Consider the following 22,374-nt stretch of genomic DNA (forward strand, 5'->3'; position numbering starts at 1 on the left):
GGCAGCAGTATAAGCCACATAAACCCAAGACAAAGTACAAACCTGCAAGTTACAACAAGCGGAGAGCAGGTGGATCTTATCTGTGTTTGTCACTGTCCCTCCACAAAAATGTGGGTAAAAATCTTTGATGATGCAGGTAAACATCCTTGACTATCTGATGGAAGATGCAGGGTTTTTAGGTTATTTTATGCTGTAAAATTGCGGGAATTTGCAAAACATGCACAACGTTGATAAAATATGCGGGAACTGGAAAAACATGCACACCAATGAAAAACAAAACATGCTGCGTACTTTTAATACCCCTTGGCCAAATATAATGTAAGATTGTGTTAAAAGTTACTGCCCTATAGGTGACCTATTGTCAACAGGCTTCTGCTCCATGCCAAGATGCATCCACAGTATAAATCTGGTGCAGATATCTCAAATGCATTCTTCAGATGATGTTATTACGTCATTGACTGGACAGACACACGACAAAACAACTACAATACTCCTCTGACTAGCGCTGGCTGAGGGATAAAACCTGATTCTTCTCCCATGCTCTGTTCTAACTAGGCTACTATTATACCAGGGCTGTCAAACATGCGTCCCAGGGCACAAATGCGTCCCGCCAAAGGTTCCAGTCCGGCCCCTGGGATGAATTTACAAAATGTAAAAATTCCACAGTCCAGGCTGTGGAACTCTAGTGTTGGTTCCACATCCAGACCAATCTGATCTACAGTCCAATAACAGCAGAAGAACCCACACAAAAGAAGGACTGCAGATTTACTACTGGGTTTGATGGAAAAAATAATATTACATTATGTCTGTAAATAATGACAACTTCTAATTTTTGTCTTTGTTTTAGTGCAAAAAATAACATGAAATTATGAAAATATTTACATTTACAAACTATCCTGAAACAATAAAATGTGAATAAACTGAACAAATATGAACAACCTGAAATGTCTAAAGAAAATTCAGCCCAACTTGAACTCTTTTCTTCCTGTTCCTCAGTGTTTAGTGTCTTTGTAGCTCAGTTCCATAATGCACATGGACTAATGAGAAGTTAAGGCAGAATATTGTTAAAATTGCACTGATTTTTCTTAAGAAATTTCTTTTTTTTTTAGGTTATTCACATCTTTTTTGTTTGGATAGTTTATAAAAGACCCCAAACAAGACCTTGGGGTCTTGTTCACAAGTGAGGGAAGGAGAAGAAGAAGCGTCAGATTGACAGACGGATCGGTGCAGCATCTGCAGTGATGCAGTCGCTGTACCGGTCTGTCGTGGTGAAGAAGGAGCTGAGCAGAGAGGAGAAGCTCTTAATTTACCGGTTAATCTACGTTCCTACCCTCACCTATCGTCATGAGCTTTGGGTCATGACCGAAAGGACAAGATCCCGGATACAAGCGGTCCAAATGAGTTTCCTCCGCAGGGTGGCTGGGCGCACCCTTAGGGATAGGGTGAGGAGCTCAGTCACCAGGGAGGAGCTTGGAGTAGAGCCGCTGCTCCTCCACATCCAGAGGGGCCAGCTGAGGTGGCTCGGGCATCTGTTTCGGATGCCTCCTGGACGCCTCCCTGGGGAGGTGTTCTGGGCATGTCCCACCGGGAGGAGAACTTGGGGAAGACCCAGGACACGTTGGAGAGACTATGTCTGTGGGCTGGCCTGGGAACGCCTCGGGGTCCCCCCGGAAGAGCTGGAGGAGGAGTCTGGGGAGAGGGAAGTCTGGGCATCCCTGCTTAGACTGTTACCCCCGCGACCCGGCCCCGGATAAGCGGAAGATAATGGATGGATGGATGGAAAATAAAATAATAATAATAATAATAATAATAATAATAATAATAATAATAATAATTTAAAAAATAAATAAAATAAAATAAAATAAAAAATAAATAAATGAATAAATAAATAAATTAATTAATTAATAAAAAGCTTTAAAAAATTAAAAAAATAATGAAACTAAAAAAAAAATAATAAAAATAAATTAAAAAATAATAAATGAATAAAAATAATATATAAATAAAAAATAAACACAAGTAATAATAAAAATAATAATAAAATAAAAAATCAAATAAATAAAAAAATAAAAATAATATATAAATAAAAAATTAATAATAATAATAATAATAATAATAATTTTAAAAAGGCGTGTTTCCACTATGTGGTACCGGCTTGGCACGACTCGACTCGGCCTTTTTGCGTTTCCATTATGAAAAAGGACCTGGAATCTGGTACCTGGTACTAGTTTTTTGGTCTCACCTCCACTGAGGTTCGAGGACTGGGGACCAGATACTAAAAAGTGACACTGTGTAAACACTGCAGACCACTGATTGGTCAGCGTCGCCTCTGTGACCGGCCCTTTGACAAAAAACAGATGCAGTAGTTGACAGTAAATCTGTCGGTAGGTGAATCCACATGATGACAGTAAACGGTAAAACTACACCATGGTCGGTCCAGATTCAGTCTTTGGTGGCCGACGTAAAAATTCAGCATGAGTTTGACGAGACAACACGGAACGAGCGAGTTTATCAGCAACTCTGAGCAGACGACATGGAAGTAACGCGCCGCATCGCCATGACAACCAGGTACTGTAAAGTCAATAGTATCCTGGAATGGAAACGGTCTACAGGAACAGGACCTGGTACCAGGGTTGAGCTGAGCCGGTTCCATGTAGTGGAAATGCGGCATTACAGTGAACAAAGAGAAATGTGGAAGACTGAAACTGGAGTGAGTCTTAGTTGTTCCTCAAACTGGATGATTTCCAGTTAACTGCAGACTGTGAGCTTGTAAAACCCGCGCTGAATCCAGTTTAGTCTGCCAAGAAGAGAAACGAGCTCGGCAAATATTCCATCTGCATGTGACTGTTTGTTTGCATTATGATAAAAATACACACAACGAACCCCAAAGTGTCAGGACACAAATACCAAGTCCACACAGACATATTAACCCAGTTCACAGCCACAGTGGTGGAACACTAAACAGGTGGAGAAATGGGATCAAGTCTCCAACAGCAGCAGCTCCCTGGCCCCCAGCCAAACACAAACCACGTCTACGAGTCCAAGTCAACCCGCCTGGAGCCGCAGTCCGGCAGCCTAGCAACACAAAGGCAGCCGCCCACCGCCACCGCAAACCTCAGGAGGGGTTTACTCTGGACAAGCGTCCAGAAAAGGGGGTCCATGTGAATGATGGCCTTCCTCAGCTAATGATCCCACTGCTGGGGAGGACAGAGAGCAGATGACTTTTAGAAGACTGAGACGAGCACGAGGGAGGGCTGCTTTGGACTGCGTCACTGAAACACCTCATTTCTAGTCCGAACACTTAAAACAGGACATAATCACCCAAACAGCAACTCCCCAGTGAGATCTAACAACTCACCTCCAGACAACAGATCCGGAAAATCCCATTTCAAGAAATCCCACCAAGACAACCTTCACTTGGTCCATTTCCGCTGCTTAATTCAAGATTTTTTTTTTTTGCTTAATTCAAGATTTTTTGCTTAATTCAAGATTTTTGGCTTAATTCAAGATTTTTTTTTTTTTTGGCTTAATTCAAGAATTTTTTTTTTTTGCTTGATTCAAGATTCTTTGCTTAATTCAAGATTTTTTTTTTTCTTTTTTGCTTAATTCAAGATTTTTTTGCTTAATTTAACCTTTTTTTTGCTTAATTCAAGATTTTTTATTTTTTCTGCTTAATTCAAAATTTGTTTTGCTTAATTCAAGAGTTTTTTTGCTTATTTCAAGATTTTTTGCTTCATTCAAGGTTTTTTTTTGCTTCATTCAAGATTTTTTTTTTGTTCATTCAAGATTTTTTTGCTAAATTCAAGATTTTTTTTCCTTAATTCAAGATTTATTTTTTTTTTTTTGCTTAATTCAAACAAAAAAATGTGCCAATGGAATAAGTGAAAACCATCTTGGTAAAACCTTCCGAAACGTCTGCTCTTAAACTCAAAACTATGGAACTCTGTGTCTGGCTTCGGATATCAGGCCTTCAGTTTCTATTCCATATTCTATTTCAGAGGCAAATATTGTACTTTTTACTCATATTTCCAAACATACAGACTTTGAATGTGTGTGATAAAGTTTGTGAAAGGTGATGGGCAGATTTTAATACAAGGCTTACACTGTCAGGGGCCGACAGTAAAGGTATAGCCCCGAAATCCCTGCAATCTTCTGTTGTATATAAATCAGTCCACTATAATTGTTAGACAATTGATATTAACTCAATTACATTGACCTGATAGTGGCATCATAATGGTCAGAGAACCAATTTATCCTAAAAAAAACTCCACCTAGTGAATGAAAATGACACCATACGAACTCCGGATGGTAGCAAGAAAATGGACATTTGTAAGACGATCAATATGAACCAAATTTGATCTCAATCAGCCTATTATTGCTTGATTTATTTCCAAAAACCTGGTTTTGAAACTAAAGCGCTTCCATTTGGATGACTTAAAATACTCATAGAGAAGCTGAAACTGACAGGGTTCTTCCACTAGGGGTCCACTATGTTGGTTACCAAGGGAGAACAAATCCAACCAAATCTGTCCTAGTTATCGAATTCACACGAAGGATATCTGACAGTGGCGGCAGATCCGGCAGTGGCAGTCGGGGTACAACATTATATCCCCCTAAACTCGATTTCGGGGATATAATGACTGTATTACGCTAAAGCAACGCTCTGAAAATCATCTTGGATTTGATTCAAAAAGCATCGTCACAAAACTGAGAACAGGCTGGTTTTTACGATTTTACTGCAGAAAAAGCTAACATTTAAAAATAAGTTGTTTTCAAAGAACTGAGAAGCTCCAAACAGTATGATGAGCTTATAGAATATGATGCATTACTGCAGATTAAACTACCAATATTTAATAAAGTTAAACATGTACAGCAGTAAGACACAAATAACACAGCAGCAGCAACTAGAAAAGCCCTCGAAGAGCACAGACCTCCGCTAAGGCAGATGATGGTGCCCTATCCCCCCCCCCCCCCCAACCCCCACCCCCCACCACCAAAATGTAATCATTTCTTCCTTGTGCCAGTATCAACATTTCCTGAAAATTTCATCTAAATCCGTCCATAACTTTTTGAGTTATCTTGCTAACAGACAGACAGACAGACAGACAAACCCAGATGAAAACATAACCTCCACTGTTCCGTGGTGAAGGTAATAATACAAAACGGTGACAGGGATCACTTCACTGAACGGTAGCTACACTGACATGACATATTTACAGGTGTAAATATGGAAGATTTGCATGTCCCTGTGCACCTTGTTTGTTTTGGAGCCTGTTTTGGCCGACCATTTCGAAGCTAATGGCTGCCCTAAACCCATGACCACAGCCTGTGGACTCCTTTAAAGAAATGACTGTAGCTGAAACATACTCATCACTGCAGTCATTAGCCTATCCAAGGGAAGGAGCTGAAGTTTTGGCTGTAATTGCAATACAAAATACAATTTTTTTGGGACTGGAGGCAGTGAATATTCCATTTCTGTGTTACTACTGAGGTGTTACAAAAAAGAACAGATGCAACATGGCAGCCCCCCTAACCCTGATAGCTGATCACTTTTCCAAACCCACGTGGTGTTGAATTGCCTCAGTTTATATTGAGTCTAGGCTGAGGACAGAGGAGGTAAGTGTTACAGGAGGACAGGGATTTCCACTTATTTCTGCCTATTGAACATTAAAGGGCTCATATTTTGCTAAACCCACTTTCATTAGTCTTTGGTACATTTATGGGTGTATTTGGACCCGAAGAGTTCAAAAAGTTTGAATTTCAGTCCTCCAGCTACTGCAAAGCTATCTTTATATTCATTTAGGCAAAAATCAAGTGGATTTCTACGACCTGTTCCAATTCCTTTTTAATTTGTTACATTTTATAACTAGTTACGTCACAACATTTACACATATAAGGTCAAGACTTCCAACGAACATTTCTCCGAGTACGACATAATTGTTTGTCAGCAGTGGTGGTTGTAGTAAAAACTGAAAATATGTCCAAACTAGGGCTGTGTATCGGCAAGAATCTGGCAATACGATACAAATTCCAATACTAGGATGTCGATACGATATATCACAATATATCACAATACTGTTAAAAAGGTAATTTTTTTTGTTTGTTTCTTTTTTTAAAATGATTATTTCCTTGAAGAATTGAACTACAGCAGAAATCTGCACAAATACTAAACACATGTTTATTTGATCCCAACAGGATCTAATGTTATATCACAAAATGTTCCTGTGTTCAAACTGAAATTCCGTTTTACAGACATTCCAGTTTCAGATCCTGTTCAAATGTTCAGATTCTATTAGTTCACAACTAACATCAGAACAGGATTTGAGTTCAATCCCAACAAAGAAACGAACATTATTGAATAAAAAGTGTTGAATAATTACAAATAAAATATAAACAAAAAAGAAAAACAAAAAAAAAAAAAACAGAAATGAACCTCCACAATATCTGCATTTGAATAAATACCTAAAAATATCGATACAGTACTTTTTAATATCGATACAATATTGTGAAATGAAATATCGCGATATATTGCGGGACCGATATTTTCTAACACCCCTAGTCCAAACTTCAAGCAGATTACCTAAAATGTTCAGTTGTTGGTTGTATGCATTTGCATTTAAAGGGCCAGCGCTCAAAATGACCTTTCTGGTGTCATTACTCAAAAATAGAGTTGAAGATGGACCCGTGGAGTTGAATTAATGAAGAATTCAGACCCAAGTCCAGCATTTACAGCAGTGGTTCCCAACCTTTTTTTTACTCCTGACCCCATTTTAACATCACAAATTTCTGGCGACCCCAGACATTCAAAACGGAGACATTTTTTTTGGCTAAAATTAATTTGTTTTTGATCATGTAATAGTTTGCTATACTATGTTGCAAATAAACATGAATTTTAGAGGACATTTAGTCTATATAATGTATATTATTCTGGACAGAGGCAGTAAATCCAGGTGTAGATTACTGCACAAAGGGAGAATGGGATTTTCTTTGGTCAGGATATGTACAGTCAGTCCAGCTGTGATTTACAAGGAGGACAATTAATACTGAACAAACAAGAACTGAAACTATGAATTATGAAAGAGCTGCAGCATCTGAAACTGACCACAATGAACATTTGACAGATAAACAGAACCACAGTGCTGCAGTTTCACACTCACAGTTTGTCTTTTATGTATTGGGATTGTGTCCATCAACTCACCATATATTTTTTATTAGTAAGTTTTTTTTGTTTTTGTTCTTTTTTTTTATCAATTACTAGAAATTTCAGGCAGCCCCATATGAATTCCAGGCGACCCCACGTGGGGTCCCGACCTCAAGGTTGAAAAACACTGATTTACAGTTTATGTGGAGCACAAGGAAAGGTTTTAAAATGCATAATTCCATTAAAAAAGCAAAATATTACTCCTTTAAAACAATGGATACCAACACTTACTCCCCACTGTGTTCAGAAACTGTCAGTATGAATGTTAGATGGGACTTCCTTGGATTTCCAGAAAACAGGCAGACACTGGTATGAAGACAGTGCAGATGTTAAGCGCCCATCCCTTCTCAGCAATCCTGCTGAAAGTATGTTATCACTGGTGTGATAGGGGCTGGAAGTGTTTTCACTGCTTTGAACTGCACTTGGCATTTCTGTTTCTACTTTCACATTAACAGCTGGAAACATTTTCTAAAGTCAAACCCAAATCAAATATAAAGACAGCCGTTCTGTGTTGCCTTTCCTGTGGTTGTGTGGCAGCAAAGTGAAGGTCATTAAATGAGTTAATGTTAAACGACAGGGACTTGACCCTTCACCCCTCTTGCTATGGGAACAGCAGGAGAACAAACACAAACACACAAAGTAAAACCGGGCCAGGAAGTTCCCTCTTTTCTATTTTACGAGAAGCAATCTAGCAGGGTTTCTCCACAGGGAAGAGAAAAGCAAAGAGAAGACACTGAAAGAACATTTTTGAGGCTTCATAATAAAAATGTAATGCACAGTACAGTGAAGGCTGTTATTGTCCTGCACACATACAATGAACACAGAGAGGAAGCCAGATAGAGGAAACAAAAAAAAAAAAAATAAACCACTGTGGGAGGCAGTCAAACAGACAACAGCTGCAATAAGCATATGGTCAGAAATGACTATTATGAGGGAGGGACGGATTTAAATAGTCATAGAGCGATTGCTTTAAACATTTGATGCAAGGGAAGTACACAGACTGTGACAAAACCTGAAAAACTCAGTGGAAGTAACAGTCAGAGGTCAGTTTATGCCTGGAGTTGAGCCACTTTTATTTGAACACAAGTCACATGAGTCCAAGAACAAACAGCCCAGACTGTAGTGCGGTGTTTTTCAACCTTGGGGTCGGGACCCCTCGTGGAGTCGCCTGAAATTTCTAGTAATTGATAAAAATAAAAACTTGCCAATAAAAAATATATGGTGAGTTGACAGAGACAATCCCAGTACATAACAGACATGACAAACTGTGAGTGTGAAACTGCAGCACTGTGGTTCTGTTTATCTGTCAAATGTTCATTGTGGTCAGTTTCAGATGCTGCAGCTCTTTCATAATTCATAGTTTCAGTTCTGGTTTGTTCAGTATTAACTGTCCTCCTTGTAAATCACAGCTGGACTGACTGGACAGATCCTGACCAAGGAAAATCTAATTCTCCCTTTGTGCAGTAATCTACACCTGGATTTACTGCCTCCATCCATAATAATATACATTATACAGACTAAATGTCAACTAAAATTAACATTTATTTGCAACATAGCATAGCAAACTATTACATGATCAAATATAAATAAATTTTAGCCAAAAAAAATGTCTCCGTTTTGAATGTCTGGGATCACCAGAATTTTGTGATGTTAAACTGAGGTCACGAACCAAAAAAGGTTGGGAACCACTGGACTAAGTGCAATGATTGATGTACAAACCAAAAATAAATTCATTCATTCATCCATTCAGTTTTCTTAATGTACATTGTAAGTAAAAGCTGTAGGACAAACAATGCCTTACATGTTCATCAGTGTACTGGATGTTTCTGTGCTGCTGTTCTCAGTTGTACATGTACTGAAATAAAACACTTCCTGTGCTCTTCAATGCTCATGATCTAAAATTCCTGCCATCTCTCCCAAAAGTCACACTATAGTATAATAATAACTGGTACACAGGCCGTTTCATGTATTGTATTCTAGGTTGATCTTGTATTTTTGCTGTCTGTCATACTGCTGCTGCTGCAACATAGTAGAGCAAACTATACCATGATCAAAAACAAATTACTTTTAGCAAAAAAAAAAAAAAAAAAAAGAAGTCTCTGTTTTGTACGTCTGGGGTCACCAGAAATTTGTGAGGTTAAAATGGGGTCATGAGTAAAAAACGGTTGGGAACCACTGCTGTAGTGACTGCAGATGTTAACGGTGGTCTTATGGTGTTTATGTCAGCACAGTCCCCCGCTGGGTCCCTACCATATGAGAGTCACATCAGTCGTATAGATGGGATTAGCGCTGGATGATACAGCCAATAATGGTACCATCAGTCACTTTTCCACTGACCCTCCAATTGCCCCAGTGTAACTTAGGCAAAAATTTACCTGATGGAAAAATAACAATTTCACCAAAACTCTTGTTTCTTGATGAAAAGTTTTTGTGCTGGCAAGAGGTGGTTTTTCGGCCGTAGTGCGATCGGTATATCACACAAAACTGCGATGGAAAGAGCTTTTTTTGCAACTATAGTCCTACAGTCCTATAGCCCTACAGCTCAACTCGTAGCCTGAGGTCTTCAGAAACACCTGCTGATGGTTCCACACACCTGTTTCAGCACACGCGGTGGCAGGTCTTTTAAAGCTGTGGCACCACGTCTATGGAATGACCTGCCTCTACACCTACTGTCCATGGACTCTGGAGAGAGCTTTAAAAAACACCTGAAAACCCTCCTGTTCAAACAGGCTTTTTAGTTTCCCACCTGACCCAGGGCCACCACAGACTGACTACACTTTATGTATTCATCATATTTTAAACTGTCTTAATGGTACTTTATTGGGTTTTATGGGTATTCTTATTGTATTCTACTTGCACTGTTTTATTCGTTTTTCGCAGTGTAAAGTTGCTACTTTACTGTGTCACATATACTCCATGTGTCTCCCCCTACCTCCCCCCTCTCCCTATATCTCTATCGCTCTCTCTTTTCTCCTCCTTTACTCTCTCTCTTTAACCCCAACTGGTCGAGGCAGACGTCCATCCTCCTCAGTCTGGCTCTGCTCCAGGTTTCTGCTGTTAAAAGGAAGTTTTTCCTTCCACTGTCACCAATCACAAGTGTTTGCTCCTGGAGGATTCTGTTGGGTTTCTGTAAACTTGATTTGATAAAGCACTTTGTGACCCTGTCTGTGAAAAGTGCTCTATAAATAAAATTTACTTACTTACTAGTCACGTGAATTAAAAAAAATGGATGTTGACCGACAGTACAACAAGCGAAGAAGAAGAGTTTTAAAAGAAACCTGACGTGGTATGTGTGGACACACCAGGAAACTGAATCATTTTACAATTTAGTACGAGATACAGGGGTAATATATGATAATAATAATAGTAATGAATATATCAACAGGATATTTAGGTTTGCCACCATGTTTATGGAATGACTTCTCGTGTCATCTCGCGATAATAAATAAACAAATCACTGCATTTGTGATTTAATGGAAAAACCTAATTACGCACATTTAGTAATTATCATTTAGTATTTAGTAAATATTGGTCAAGTTTTGCACACATGTCCAATGGTAAAGCAACTATAATAGAATTCAGTCTATATGGATGATAGACAAATACTTAAGTCTGTTTACAGTCTGATGTTTTCCTGAGTCAAATTTGAAGGATGTAGACCAGGGCTGTCAAACTCATTTTCTTCCGGGGTCCACATTCAGCCCAATTTAATCTGAAGTGGGCCAGACCAGTACAATAATAGCATGATAACTAATAAATAATGGCAACTGCAAATTGTTTTAGCGCAAAAAATAACATTCAATTATGCCAATATTTATGTTTCCAAAATATCCAAACAAAAAGGACATGAATAACCTGAAAAAAATGAAATTTGTTAAGAAATATGAGTACAATCTTATCAACATTTAGCCTCGACTTATCATTTATACATATGCATTACAGATCAGACCTACAAAGACACAAAACATTTAGTAACAGGCAGAATATTGTTCAAATTGAACTTAATTTTCTTCAGACATTTCAGGTTGTTCATATTTGTTCAGGTTATTCACATTTTATTGTTAAAGGATAGTTTGTTAATGTAATCATTTTCATAATTTAATGTTTATTGCACTAAATCAAAGAGAAAAAACTGGTGTTGTCATTATTTATAGGTTATTATGATATTATTTTTGAGTTTCATGCCCTAACTTGCACTTTGCAAATTCATCCCGTAGGCCCGATTGGAACCTTTGGCGGGCCGGTTTTGGCCCCAGGCCGCATGTTTGACACCTGTGAAGTAGACGGTTATTTGTGGGTTTAAATGCCACGGACATAAAAAAAAAACAAAAACAAGATGTAACAGATACATCAAGACAAAAATGACTTAAGATATGTCATGTCATCTCCGATTTTGTGATTGAAATCAAGATAGTGACAAATGAGCGGCCTCTGAGTTCTGATTAAAAAGATGAAGATGATATCAGTGATGGTTGTGTGTGGTTACATTTTCAAAGCTGTTGTAATTGAAAAAAAAAAAAGTTTCATCATCACCAAAATATGCAGGAATAAAATGTAAAAAGCAAGAAACTGATCAACATAATAACTTGACTCTATTACTGTTAGAGTTTTGTCATTGGGAAGTTCTAAGTCCAGAGTGGAAGTGTCAGAAATAGAATGACACAAGAATAAGTATGGCTTAATTAGTGCGTGATCACATGAAAATAAGAATCATTGTGTTTGTATTAAAAAAGAATGAGCTGTTTATATCTAGCTAGTAATTTACATGTTTCTACGGTAGCTCAAAACACACTTTCTTCTATTTTTTTTTCCATTTTACAGCAGAAAGGATCCAGTTTTATGAAACATTGCCATTATCTGCATGAGTATGGATTACAGTTTATATCCCCTTAACTACGAAGCCCAGAACAGACAAAACAAAAACAGGCTTTAATTCACAAGGCACTGAAGATGGTGGGGTATTCAGGGGGCTTCAGTCTGCAGCGTCACTACCAGGGATGTAACCATATCATGGTTATTGTGACCAAAATTATCACTGTTATCATTATTATCACAGTATTGTTGAAATGTGCTCAAAATGTTCAAAAAGTACTGATACACGCACTGAAATAATTTAACCAAGCTGTATTTTGAAAAATAATAATAATAATAATAATAGGCAAAATGCACTTTTTGTTGGCAGAAACATTCAAATATTAACATGTAAATATCAAACATACTAATGTGCACCAGAGACGTCACCTTATAGCCATTGTTTGACCATTTTCCAGATCAAGTTTGTGTTGAAAGTGCGGTAATCAAACACAGTTATCATGATCATTAGAATTTAAACAGTAATACTAACCGTTGGGAATTTTTCCGTGGTTTATGGTTATACCGGTAATCATTACATCCCTAGTCACCATGACATGCCACTAAGTTTCACACACTGAACCTTGAACATTCTGAATCTAATCATTTACGATACTTTTTTTATTTTTTATTTTGTCTTGTCCAGCATCATAACCGCAGAATGCTAGTCTGGCTGCCTTTTTGTGCCAAACAAATTTGCTTTGGCAAGTGAAACTTCATAAAGTATATGAGGCTCCCCTTGATATTCTGCTCTTTCATTTCATTTGTTTGTTTATTACATTTACAGAATACATGCAAATTCAAAATTCCAAAACAAAATCATTCATCTATACTCGAAAAGGAGCGGGAAGAAGAAAAACGTATTTAATCCCACCCCCATTCTCATCATCAAATAACTGAACATAATAACATTTTAAATCCTCACTCCTGTCCTTTGACTTCAAGCCAGAACAATGAACAAAATAGAACAAAACAGGCCTAAACCAAATTAGAATGAACTCATTTGACAGTATTTACATTGTATAACTGAAATGTGTGTGAAAAATAAAAACAAAGTACATTCCTGGTGGTGTTACCATGGTAACAATTAACAGTCAACTTGCAAGATAACACTGATCTGCAAGGAAAATGCTTCCAGAATAAAAGTAATGAAATTTTACCACATGAGAGTCACTGATACAGAAAAATCCAGTCAAAAATGCTGGTTGGCTGAACTTTCCAAGATACAGCCTTGGGTCAAAATGTGAAATTCAAGAATTAACAAGAGAATGGGTTTGACTCAAAAGGAATATTTGTCTCAGAGCTACAAGATCTACTTCAAAACACTGTCTGCACATTAGAATACATTCACTTTACAGGTTCTATTTAGTGGAAGATTTATAAAACTATTATAGAAATGTACATAAACCAATATATATGTGTAATAACACTTCATCATATACCTTGAAAACATCAGCAAACCGACACTTTTGTCATTTATTTTCCAATTAATCTTATTAAAATACGTAACATTTAGCATATTTAATGTCTGAAGCAAATCATTTCTAAAAAATTGTAGACCAGTGTAATAATTACACACAAACAATGGTCAGAAAAAAACCAAAAAACTACAACAGCACTAATGGTAAAAGGCAGCACATCCCAGCGATGGTCAGAACAACAGCAGATGGTAACAGACAACACAGACCAACTAGATGAGGAACAACAAACACACATTAACATTTAAGACAGAGTATTTATGGAACGTCAGTATTCAGACCCTCCATCTTTACACTGGGACCAGACCACATGTTTATAGAACAGTTTAATTCGGTGGATCTTTTGGTGTTGCTTGTGTTGGATGTCCACATACAGACAAACAAAAACGTTTACAGGTGGTTTGAAATTTGGGTAATGTGAAATCTCCAAAGCCTCTCAAATTATGAGTACTCTCCTGAATTGTGAAGTTTTTTTTGTATATTATTTGGTAGTAATTTGTAGAATGCTTTAAATAAGATTATTGCTGTATAATATACTCAATACGTCTTTTCCAGCGACCTCAGCTCACTTTGCGTTCGTTATTTCTTCTTGTTGCTTCACTGCCAGCATTTTGCCTTCATTAATTAACTTAAACAACAGATGCTGGAGTTATTAGCCTGGATCATGTGTTCAGAGGGAAGAGAAGGCAATCAAATCAGGGAGGAAGGAAGAGTGGGTTGAAATGTTATTACAAATGTCGTCAGATGATGGATGATGTTTTGAACTGAACACCAGAGTGGACATGAGGGTGAGCACTCATTGCCCATGTGGTCTGTTTCATCGCAGTTGCAACATTGGTAATAAAGTTGTATTTTTTATAGCCTGCATAAAACAGAGTGATAAGAAGGAATGGGGCGGAGCAGCTTATGCAACACATGATATTTGGAGTGTATCTTCAGAAGACTGTAGTTTTACCACAGCCAACCCACAGTGTAGCAACGTCCTCCCAGTCTAAGGCCCAATCCCAGTTCACCCCTTAGCCCCTCCCCCTTACCCCTACCCCTTGGGCCTCGCACTTGGCACCACCCCTTTATCTGGAGTTTCAGTGGGTAGGGGTTGAAACATTCCCCTGTGAAATGGGATGACCCTTCCAGACCTGTTCCGTCATCAGCAGTCATTGATGCCACTATGAACAGATGCAAGAACTTGGTTTCTGAAAGTATTCCCCATGTCGTCAGCAGCTGGAACTGTCTGTGTTCCATGGGCTTTGGTCATCTTTTACAGCTATCAACCACAAACTGCAGAAATGTGATCTATAACACGTTAAAAGGCATTTAATGATCGATCAAATGATTGATCTAAAGTTGTTTACAAAGAAAAAGTGTACATTTGTGTGTTTCTTTCGTCACACTGCTGCACTTTTCTGCTGGGTTTACCTCCACCTCGCTGATGATTTGAACAAAATTATGGGAGATTTCTCCTACCCTTCCGTTTATAGTGTGGTCCTGGAAAATCTCCGTTTCGACGGCCAAACAGCCCCTCCCTCTTAGCCCCTCCCCTCTGACTCATCGAGATTTGGGACACCCCTACCCCTTCATGTGAACGTGCAAACTGGAGGAGGAGGGGTAAGGGGTGGACTGGGATTGGGCCTACGGCTACGACCAGACAGCAGGTCTTAATGCACAATTCAGATTTTTTGCTGAAATCCAAATTTTTGTGCGCTGGTTCATGTTAGACATTAAATGCAAATTCTATCAGTTTTGAGTCTGAACTGAATGCGACCCTGAAGTGACCCGCATGTGCAAAAGAGGTCCTGATGTAATACATGACCACGCAGGGACACACTGTGTTTACAGAAGTAAATATATTTTTCCCGCTGCTCCTCCTCCTGGGACGCAGAATTGTGACGTTTGTCGCTTTTCAGTGACGTAAAGGTTGGATAAATGCGACCTGTTGCATTTGTGAAATATCAGATACGCGTCACATTTAGGACCACATATAAAAGTGGCCTGGGTCCAGTGGTGGCTGCTGGTCTTTCAGACAGGAGAAGCTCATTGTCGGCTTACATCAAAAAAAATGTCTAGTTATTTAAACATAAATTCATCCCTCCGTTCCTTTTTAAGAAAACGGTCAGTGACCTTTTTGCACCAAGTAAACAAGAAAAAGTTGAAATTATGTTAAATTGAAACAAGGAAGTACAATGAGTGTGTTTTCTTTCAGGTCAGTAAATGAACAGTTCATTTGGTTTCTGTGATTCCACAGCAGAATGTGTGACGGTATTAAACTGAACTGTGTCAGTGAAGGAGCAGATCTGAAAACAGCTGTCAATCAAACAGGATTCAGCCTTTCGACTGATCCTCCAATCAGCACACAGAAGCCTGGCGTCCAGCCCGGCCGAGCTCCGCCCACAGCTCCATTCACCCCCAGAGACACCAAGCGTCCGGGGGCGGGACAACATGGTGGCAGTTATCCAATTAGCGTCCAGTTTAGAGTCGTTGAAAAACCAGTTCCACTCAGTCCCATTGAAGTGCATGGACGCTGAGCGTGTACGGACAAATGCACTGAGCAGAGATGGAGGAGAAAACACAGACACGGGAATGGAGGAGAAGTGAACAACATCCAGTCCACTGATCTGGGATCAAACTGATTCTGAACCAACTGGTCTGAGAGATGAACGTGTTCCAACACATTTGGAGTCAATGAAATGAAAACAACTGAACAGATTTGAACATTTAATTGGAGTGATTTTAGAGGAAGCTGAGCTTCCACTGCAGTCTGTGAGAAATGACCACTGCCTGGGTCAGATTTGAAAAAAATCTGATTAGTGCTGTTCAAACTGTCTTTAACAGATCAGATACAGGTCACATATGGACAAAAAAATCTGATTTGGGCCACATTTGCCTGCAGTCTGAACGCAGCCTAAGTGCTGTCACATTCCCTTTGATGCACAGATGTCCAGATGGAGTCTCCTTCACATCCTTCCTAAACCCCGTAACTCAGAGGTCAAGGGAAAATGCTTCGGAAAAGGACACAGGTCATATTTTACATGATTCCAATGCAACCTAATCCTTCTCATGTGAACATCTGAAAAGATCAGCACACGAAAAATCTAATAAGGCCTGAGCTGTGTTCTGGTACAGATACAGTTTTAACACAGTTTTAACAGTTTAATCACCACTTCAGTGTTCAGTGCATTATATTTAGTGACTGCAGTGAAGTTACAGATTACAACCAATTTCACCCCCTTCTCCTTCAGCTATGGTGACCGTAACAGACATGGAACTGTGTTTGTTTTGTTACTTCTGGGCTTCTCAGTTGATCAGATATAACTCTATTCAACATTCAGATTTAAAACATGACAGTAATGCACCTTTACCCTGGATTCCACCGGCTATTTCTGAACAAAAGATGAAGAGGAAGACTGTTCAGTGCAACATGGTGAACTGTAACAGTGACCCATTTCCTCTGTAGATTTGAGTAAATGAAACAAGACAGAAGGGACATTTTCATGTGATAAACTTCTGAAAACATAGTCATGAATATTGTCCTCCAGTTCATTATTTAAAATTAAACTGTGATTAAATGGAAAAGATATAAAATAGACATAATTAGATGAATAAAGAACCTTTACACATCATTACATTACTGTGGTAGTGTTAATAATCAGTTTACGGCCCAGTCTGCATAATAATAGCGATAGTAAAACTTCTAACAGATGCCGAACAGCATCATGAACCACACCAGGAATAACTGAGCATCAAAAGATTACAGTGAAAAAAGCTTTGAACAGATAAAATCAACCCTCTGAGACAGGGGTGTCAAACATACGGCCTGCAGGCCAAAACCAGCCCACCAAAGGGTCCGATCTGGTCCATAGGACGAATGTGTGAAATGCAAAAATAACACTTTAGGGGCCACATAAAGTCCTACTCTGGTCTCAAGTTGGTTGGACCAGGAAAACACCTTCATAATAATCTATCAATAATAATAACTCCAAATATTTCCCCTTTGTTTTAGTGTGAAAAAATAAAACTTCATGAAATATTTCCGTTTACAAACTACCCTTTCACAAAAAATGTGAATGACCTAAATAAATATGAACTTAAAACAGTGGTTTCCAGCCTTTTTTGGCTCATGACCCCATTTTAACATCACTCATTTCTGGCAAACCCAGACATTCAAAACAGAGACTGTTTTTTATTTTTGCTAAAATGTATTTGTTTTTGATCATTTAATAGTTTGCTATATTATGTTGCAAATAAACATTAATTTTATAGGACATTAAGGCTGTATAATGTATATTATTATGGATGGAGGCAGAAAAGCCAGATGTAGATTACTGCACAAAGGGAGAATTTAGTACAATCAGTCCAAAGGCTGACAATTAATACTGAACAAACAAGAACTCCAACTATGAAAGAGCTGCAGCATCTGAAACTGACCACAATGAACATTTGACAGAAACAGTACCACTGTGTTTCAGTTTCAGACTCAGAGTTTGTCATGTCTTTTATGTTTTGTGATTGTCTCTCTCAACGCACCATAGATTTTTTATTAGCAAGTTTTCATTTTTATTTTTATCAATTACTTGAAATTTCAGGCGACCCCATTTGAATTCTAGGCGACCCCACGTGGGGTCCTGACCCCAAGGTTGAAAAACACTGACTTAAAATGTCTAAAGAGAAGTGTAATATTGACCAATATTCTGCCTGTTGCTGAATGTTTTGTGCATTAATAGATCCAGTGTGATATATAAATTCTAATGCACTTGTGTAAATGATCATCAGCATATATAATATTGTTAAAATTGCACTTTGTACTTACACAGATGGACTGAACTTATATAGATACATACACCAGCGGGCCACTGCTGCCATGCAAGGCACTGCCAGGTCCTACTGGGGGCAATTTAGGCTTCAGTGTCTTGACCAAGGACACTTCGACATGTGGACAGTTGGAGCCAGGATTCGAACCACCAACCCTTTGGTCATTGGACGAGCTGCTCTACCAACTGAGCCACAGCCATAGATGGGCGATAAGATAATGAGCAAAAAAAAAAACTGAAAAAAACTTTTTAAGAAAACGATTAATTACAGTTTAAAAACAATTTGTAACTGATTTACACTAACACCTGTTAGTGCAGATCAGGTTTATCAAGAACAGCACAGTTACAGTAGTGGTATCAGTTGCAGAGTATGGGATGATGCCTGAACGTCCACTGTGTTCGCTAAAACAACAAAACCTATGAATATACAAGAGAACAGCTGTAGAACAGCTGTCCACTGGACTGACCACTGTGCATGAAAGGGTTAAAGATTAAAAAGGAAGGTTTGTGATTGGATGTAGGTAAACTTTAGATCCAGGTTATGTCAGAGCAGGGGGGTCAAACTCATTTTAGTTCAGGAGACTCATTTCATCCAATATGATCTGGATGGGGTCAAACCAGTACAGTTTAGTGCAAAAAATAACATTAAATTATGAAAATATTGACATTTACAAACTATCCTGTAACAATAAAATGTGAATAACCTGAACTGTCTAAAGAAAATTAGTACAATTTTAACAGTTTTCTTCCTGTTCCTCAGTGTTTAGTGTCTTTGTAGATCTGATCCAGAATGCACATGGACTAATGAGAAGTGGAGGAAGAAGACTGAGAAAATTGTACGTATTTTTCATAAGAAATTTCATTTTTTTCAGGTTATTCACATCTTTTTGTTTGGATAGTTTATAAAAGTAAGTATTTTCATCGTTTAATGGGGGTTTTTTTGCACTAAAAAACACAGACATAAATTGTCAGTTGTCATTATTTACAGGTTCTTCTGTTCTTATTTCACTGGTGCGGCCCACTGCAGATCAGATCAGGCTGAATGTGGAACCTGAAAGAACATGAGTTTGAGAACCCTGGTTTACTGATTTCAGATCAGTTTATGTAACTATAGATAAAATTTATTTATTTATTTATTTATGGGTAGCATATTTCTTTATTTTGTGTTATACAGTGTAGCAGAAATAATATGAGTTTACGCAAAGATGGTAAGTGTTCCATAGATCAGTGGTTTTAATAGTTTTTTTTTCCTTCAGAATACTGAATAGTTTAAATATATTGTTTAAGCTCAGTTTTAACTCTTTCTTGCATTAATTGTAAGAACTTAGTCAAGATTTTTTTCCTGATTGTTTTTATTCCTCTTTAGGCATGACAAAAACAATGCTCTTGAAATTTTTTGAATGAACCTTTTTTTCATGGAGTTTCAAAAATGTCCACTCAGCTGGACACCATGTGTTTAACCCTTTCATGCACAGTGGTCACTGTAGTGGACAGTTCTTCTCCAGCTGTTCTCTTGTATATTCATGGGTTTAGTTGTTTTAGTTCCATATCAGCCAACACAGTGGACACTTATGCATCATCTCATAAACTGCAATTCATACCATTATTGTAACTCTGCTGTTCTTGGTTGGTTCTTGAGTGGAAATCAATTGTTAATATTTAATTTCTGCATATTATCTCCATGAAGTGAGTAATAACTAGTATTAGAATATGTTCAAATGTGAGAAAACATCAGATAAGCTGCATTAAACATGGTTTCATTTCATTGTTTTCAGATCACTTTATGATATTGGCTTTTAAATACATGTTTCTTTGATTCAAGAATAAAATTCATTAGTGGAGCTGAGTGGACATTTTTGTAACTCCATGAAAAACAGGTTGATTTAAAAAAAATAAATAAAAATTCAATCACATTGGTTTTTTTTTTTTTTTTTTTTTCATGCCTAAAGAGGAATAAAAACACTCAGGAAAAAAAAATGATTAAGGTTCTCGAAATTCACGCATAAAAGGGTTAATTTTTGAAACAAAGAAACGTGTTTAAAACCCATTATCAGGAAGTGATAAAGTGTGTGACAGCTTTTAAATAAAACACTTTTAATGCAGCTAATCTGATGTTTTCTCATATTTGAACGGAACTTTTTTTTTTTTTTTTTTTGTTCTAAACTCTTTGGGACTCTTCCTCATATTGTTGTTGTTTGTTTTCTTCTTGCTTCTGTTTCTTCTGTTTCCTATGGACTCAAACAGCTGTGTGGTGCACGCGCCGCTCTGCTGCCCATGTTTACCATGTTGTTTACTGTTGTTGTTGTTGTTTACTACCTGTGATCCTGCCCGTGGACTCCCCATGGCCTCTCCTTCTCTGCAGGAGGAAGAAGTCGTTGCTCCTCTCCGTCACCCACAGCTTCAGTGCATTTTTCAGCAGAACTTCCTCTGGGTTCAGCCACATTTCTTCTTCTTCTTCTTCCTTCAGGGAGTGGACCCGTGGGGGGGGGGGGGGGGGGGGGGGTCCGTCCGCCTCTGGCCCTCCGCCGCGGACTCACTAAAGTGTGCTGTGCCGGTCCTCCGGTTCCAGGAGCGGCCAGATCCGCTCTACGTCGACGGCTGGGTGGACTTGTCCATGTTCCGTGCTCCTCAGATGCGGATCCCACTTCCTGCTCCTGCGCCCACAGCAGACCTGCAGCAGCTGGCCACCACAGATGGTCTATGCACGAAGAGGGCTCACTCTGCAGTCGGTTTAAAACCCGGATGGTTAGTGCAGAGTTACGGAAGCAGAATGCGTTCACACCAAACAAGAAGATTCGGCTGTTTTTACCAATTAACGAGATTATCTGATTCTGTTGGTTTCTGTAAAGTAGCTTAGAGTCTGGTTTGGACCAACTCTGTATGTAAAGTATCATGAGAGAACTTTTGTTATGATTTGGTGCTATATAATAAAATTTGATTGATTGATTGATTGATTGATTGATTGGTTTTCCCCTGAAAGTGGCTTTGGAAAAAAGCGTCTGCCAAATGCATAAATGTAAATGTAAATAATTATTATGTAATTACAAGCCAAATTAAAAAAAAAAAAAAAAAATTCCAGAAAACTGTATCATGTTTAGTTTAGTTTAGTTTATTAGTTTGATCCCCATTAGCTGCTGCATACCCCAGCAGCTAGTCTTCCTGGGGTCATCAACAACACAAAAACAAAGCACCAACAATTTCCCACAACTCACTCAACAAACAGGATGTACGTACACTCAACACAACAACACAAAAACCAAAAATCAGCAACAGCATACAATACAAAACAATTACAATAATAATACCAACAACAACAGAAAAAAGAATAAATAAACCAAAAATCAGAAACAAAAAATAAAACATAAAATAAAAATAAAAATAATAAAAACAGCTCCACAACAAACAAAAAAAACAAACCGTCTAGATGATGTGTTAATTTGGAAAAACAGAGCCAATATTTTTTAACTTATGTTATACTGTTTTATGAAAAAAATACAAATTCAGCTCTGTTTTTACAAGATAATTATTTTAATTCAGAAAAACAGAGCTGAATTTAATTTTTTCAGAAAACAGTAGCTCGTTAATTCGGAAAAACAAACAAAGCTCTTTTTTTTTTCCAAATTAACAAGATACTGTTTTCTGAAAAAATAAAAATTAGGCTGTGTTTTTCTGAATTAATGAGATAATTATCTTGTAAAAACAGAGCCACATTTAAATTTTTTCAGAGAACTGTATCTTTCTAATTCGGAAAAACAGAGCAAATTTTTTAAACTTATTTCATACTGTTTTATGAAAAAATAAAAATTTGGCTCTTTTTTTATGAGATAATTATCTTGTTAATTCAGAAAAACAAAGCTCTGTTTTTCCGAATTGACGAGATAATTATCACGTAAATACGGAAGCGTATTGCATTCATACAAAAAAATAAATAAATAAATTTGGCTCTGTGAATTAAATTTTTTTCAGAAAACAGTATCTCATTAATTCAGAAAAACAGAGCCAATTTTTTTTTTTTTTTTTTTAAACTTATTTTTTCTCGTAA

The 22,374-nt window shown here is 37.8% G+C and overlaps 1 protein-coding gene across 2 annotated transcripts in view; it reads right to left on the reverse strand.

Moving 5' to 3' along the window:
* The window catches only part of tbc1d8 (TBC1 domain family member 8), an 81,516-nt gene extending 60,540 nt beyond the window's left edge, over positions 1-20,976 (reverse strand). For both annotated transcript variants that reach the window (XM_030125682.1, XM_030125683.1), the window contains exon 1: positions 20,649-20,976. In XM_030125682.1, the coding sequence (XP_029981542.1) occupies positions 20,649-20,775 (127 nt within the window). In that variant the 5' untranslated portion in view covers positions 20,776-20,976. The remainder of the gene's footprint in view (positions 1-20,648) is intronic.
* Between the last annotated feature and the right edge of the window lie 1,398 nt (positions 20,977-22,374).

The sequence above is a fragment of the Sphaeramia orbicularis genome, chromosome 21 (genome assembly GCF_902148855.1).
Source record: "Sphaeramia orbicularis chromosome 21, fSphaOr1.1, whole genome shotgun sequence".
Classification (NCBI taxonomy): domain Eukaryota; kingdom Metazoa; phylum Chordata; class Actinopteri; order Kurtiformes; family Apogonidae; genus Sphaeramia; species Sphaeramia orbicularis.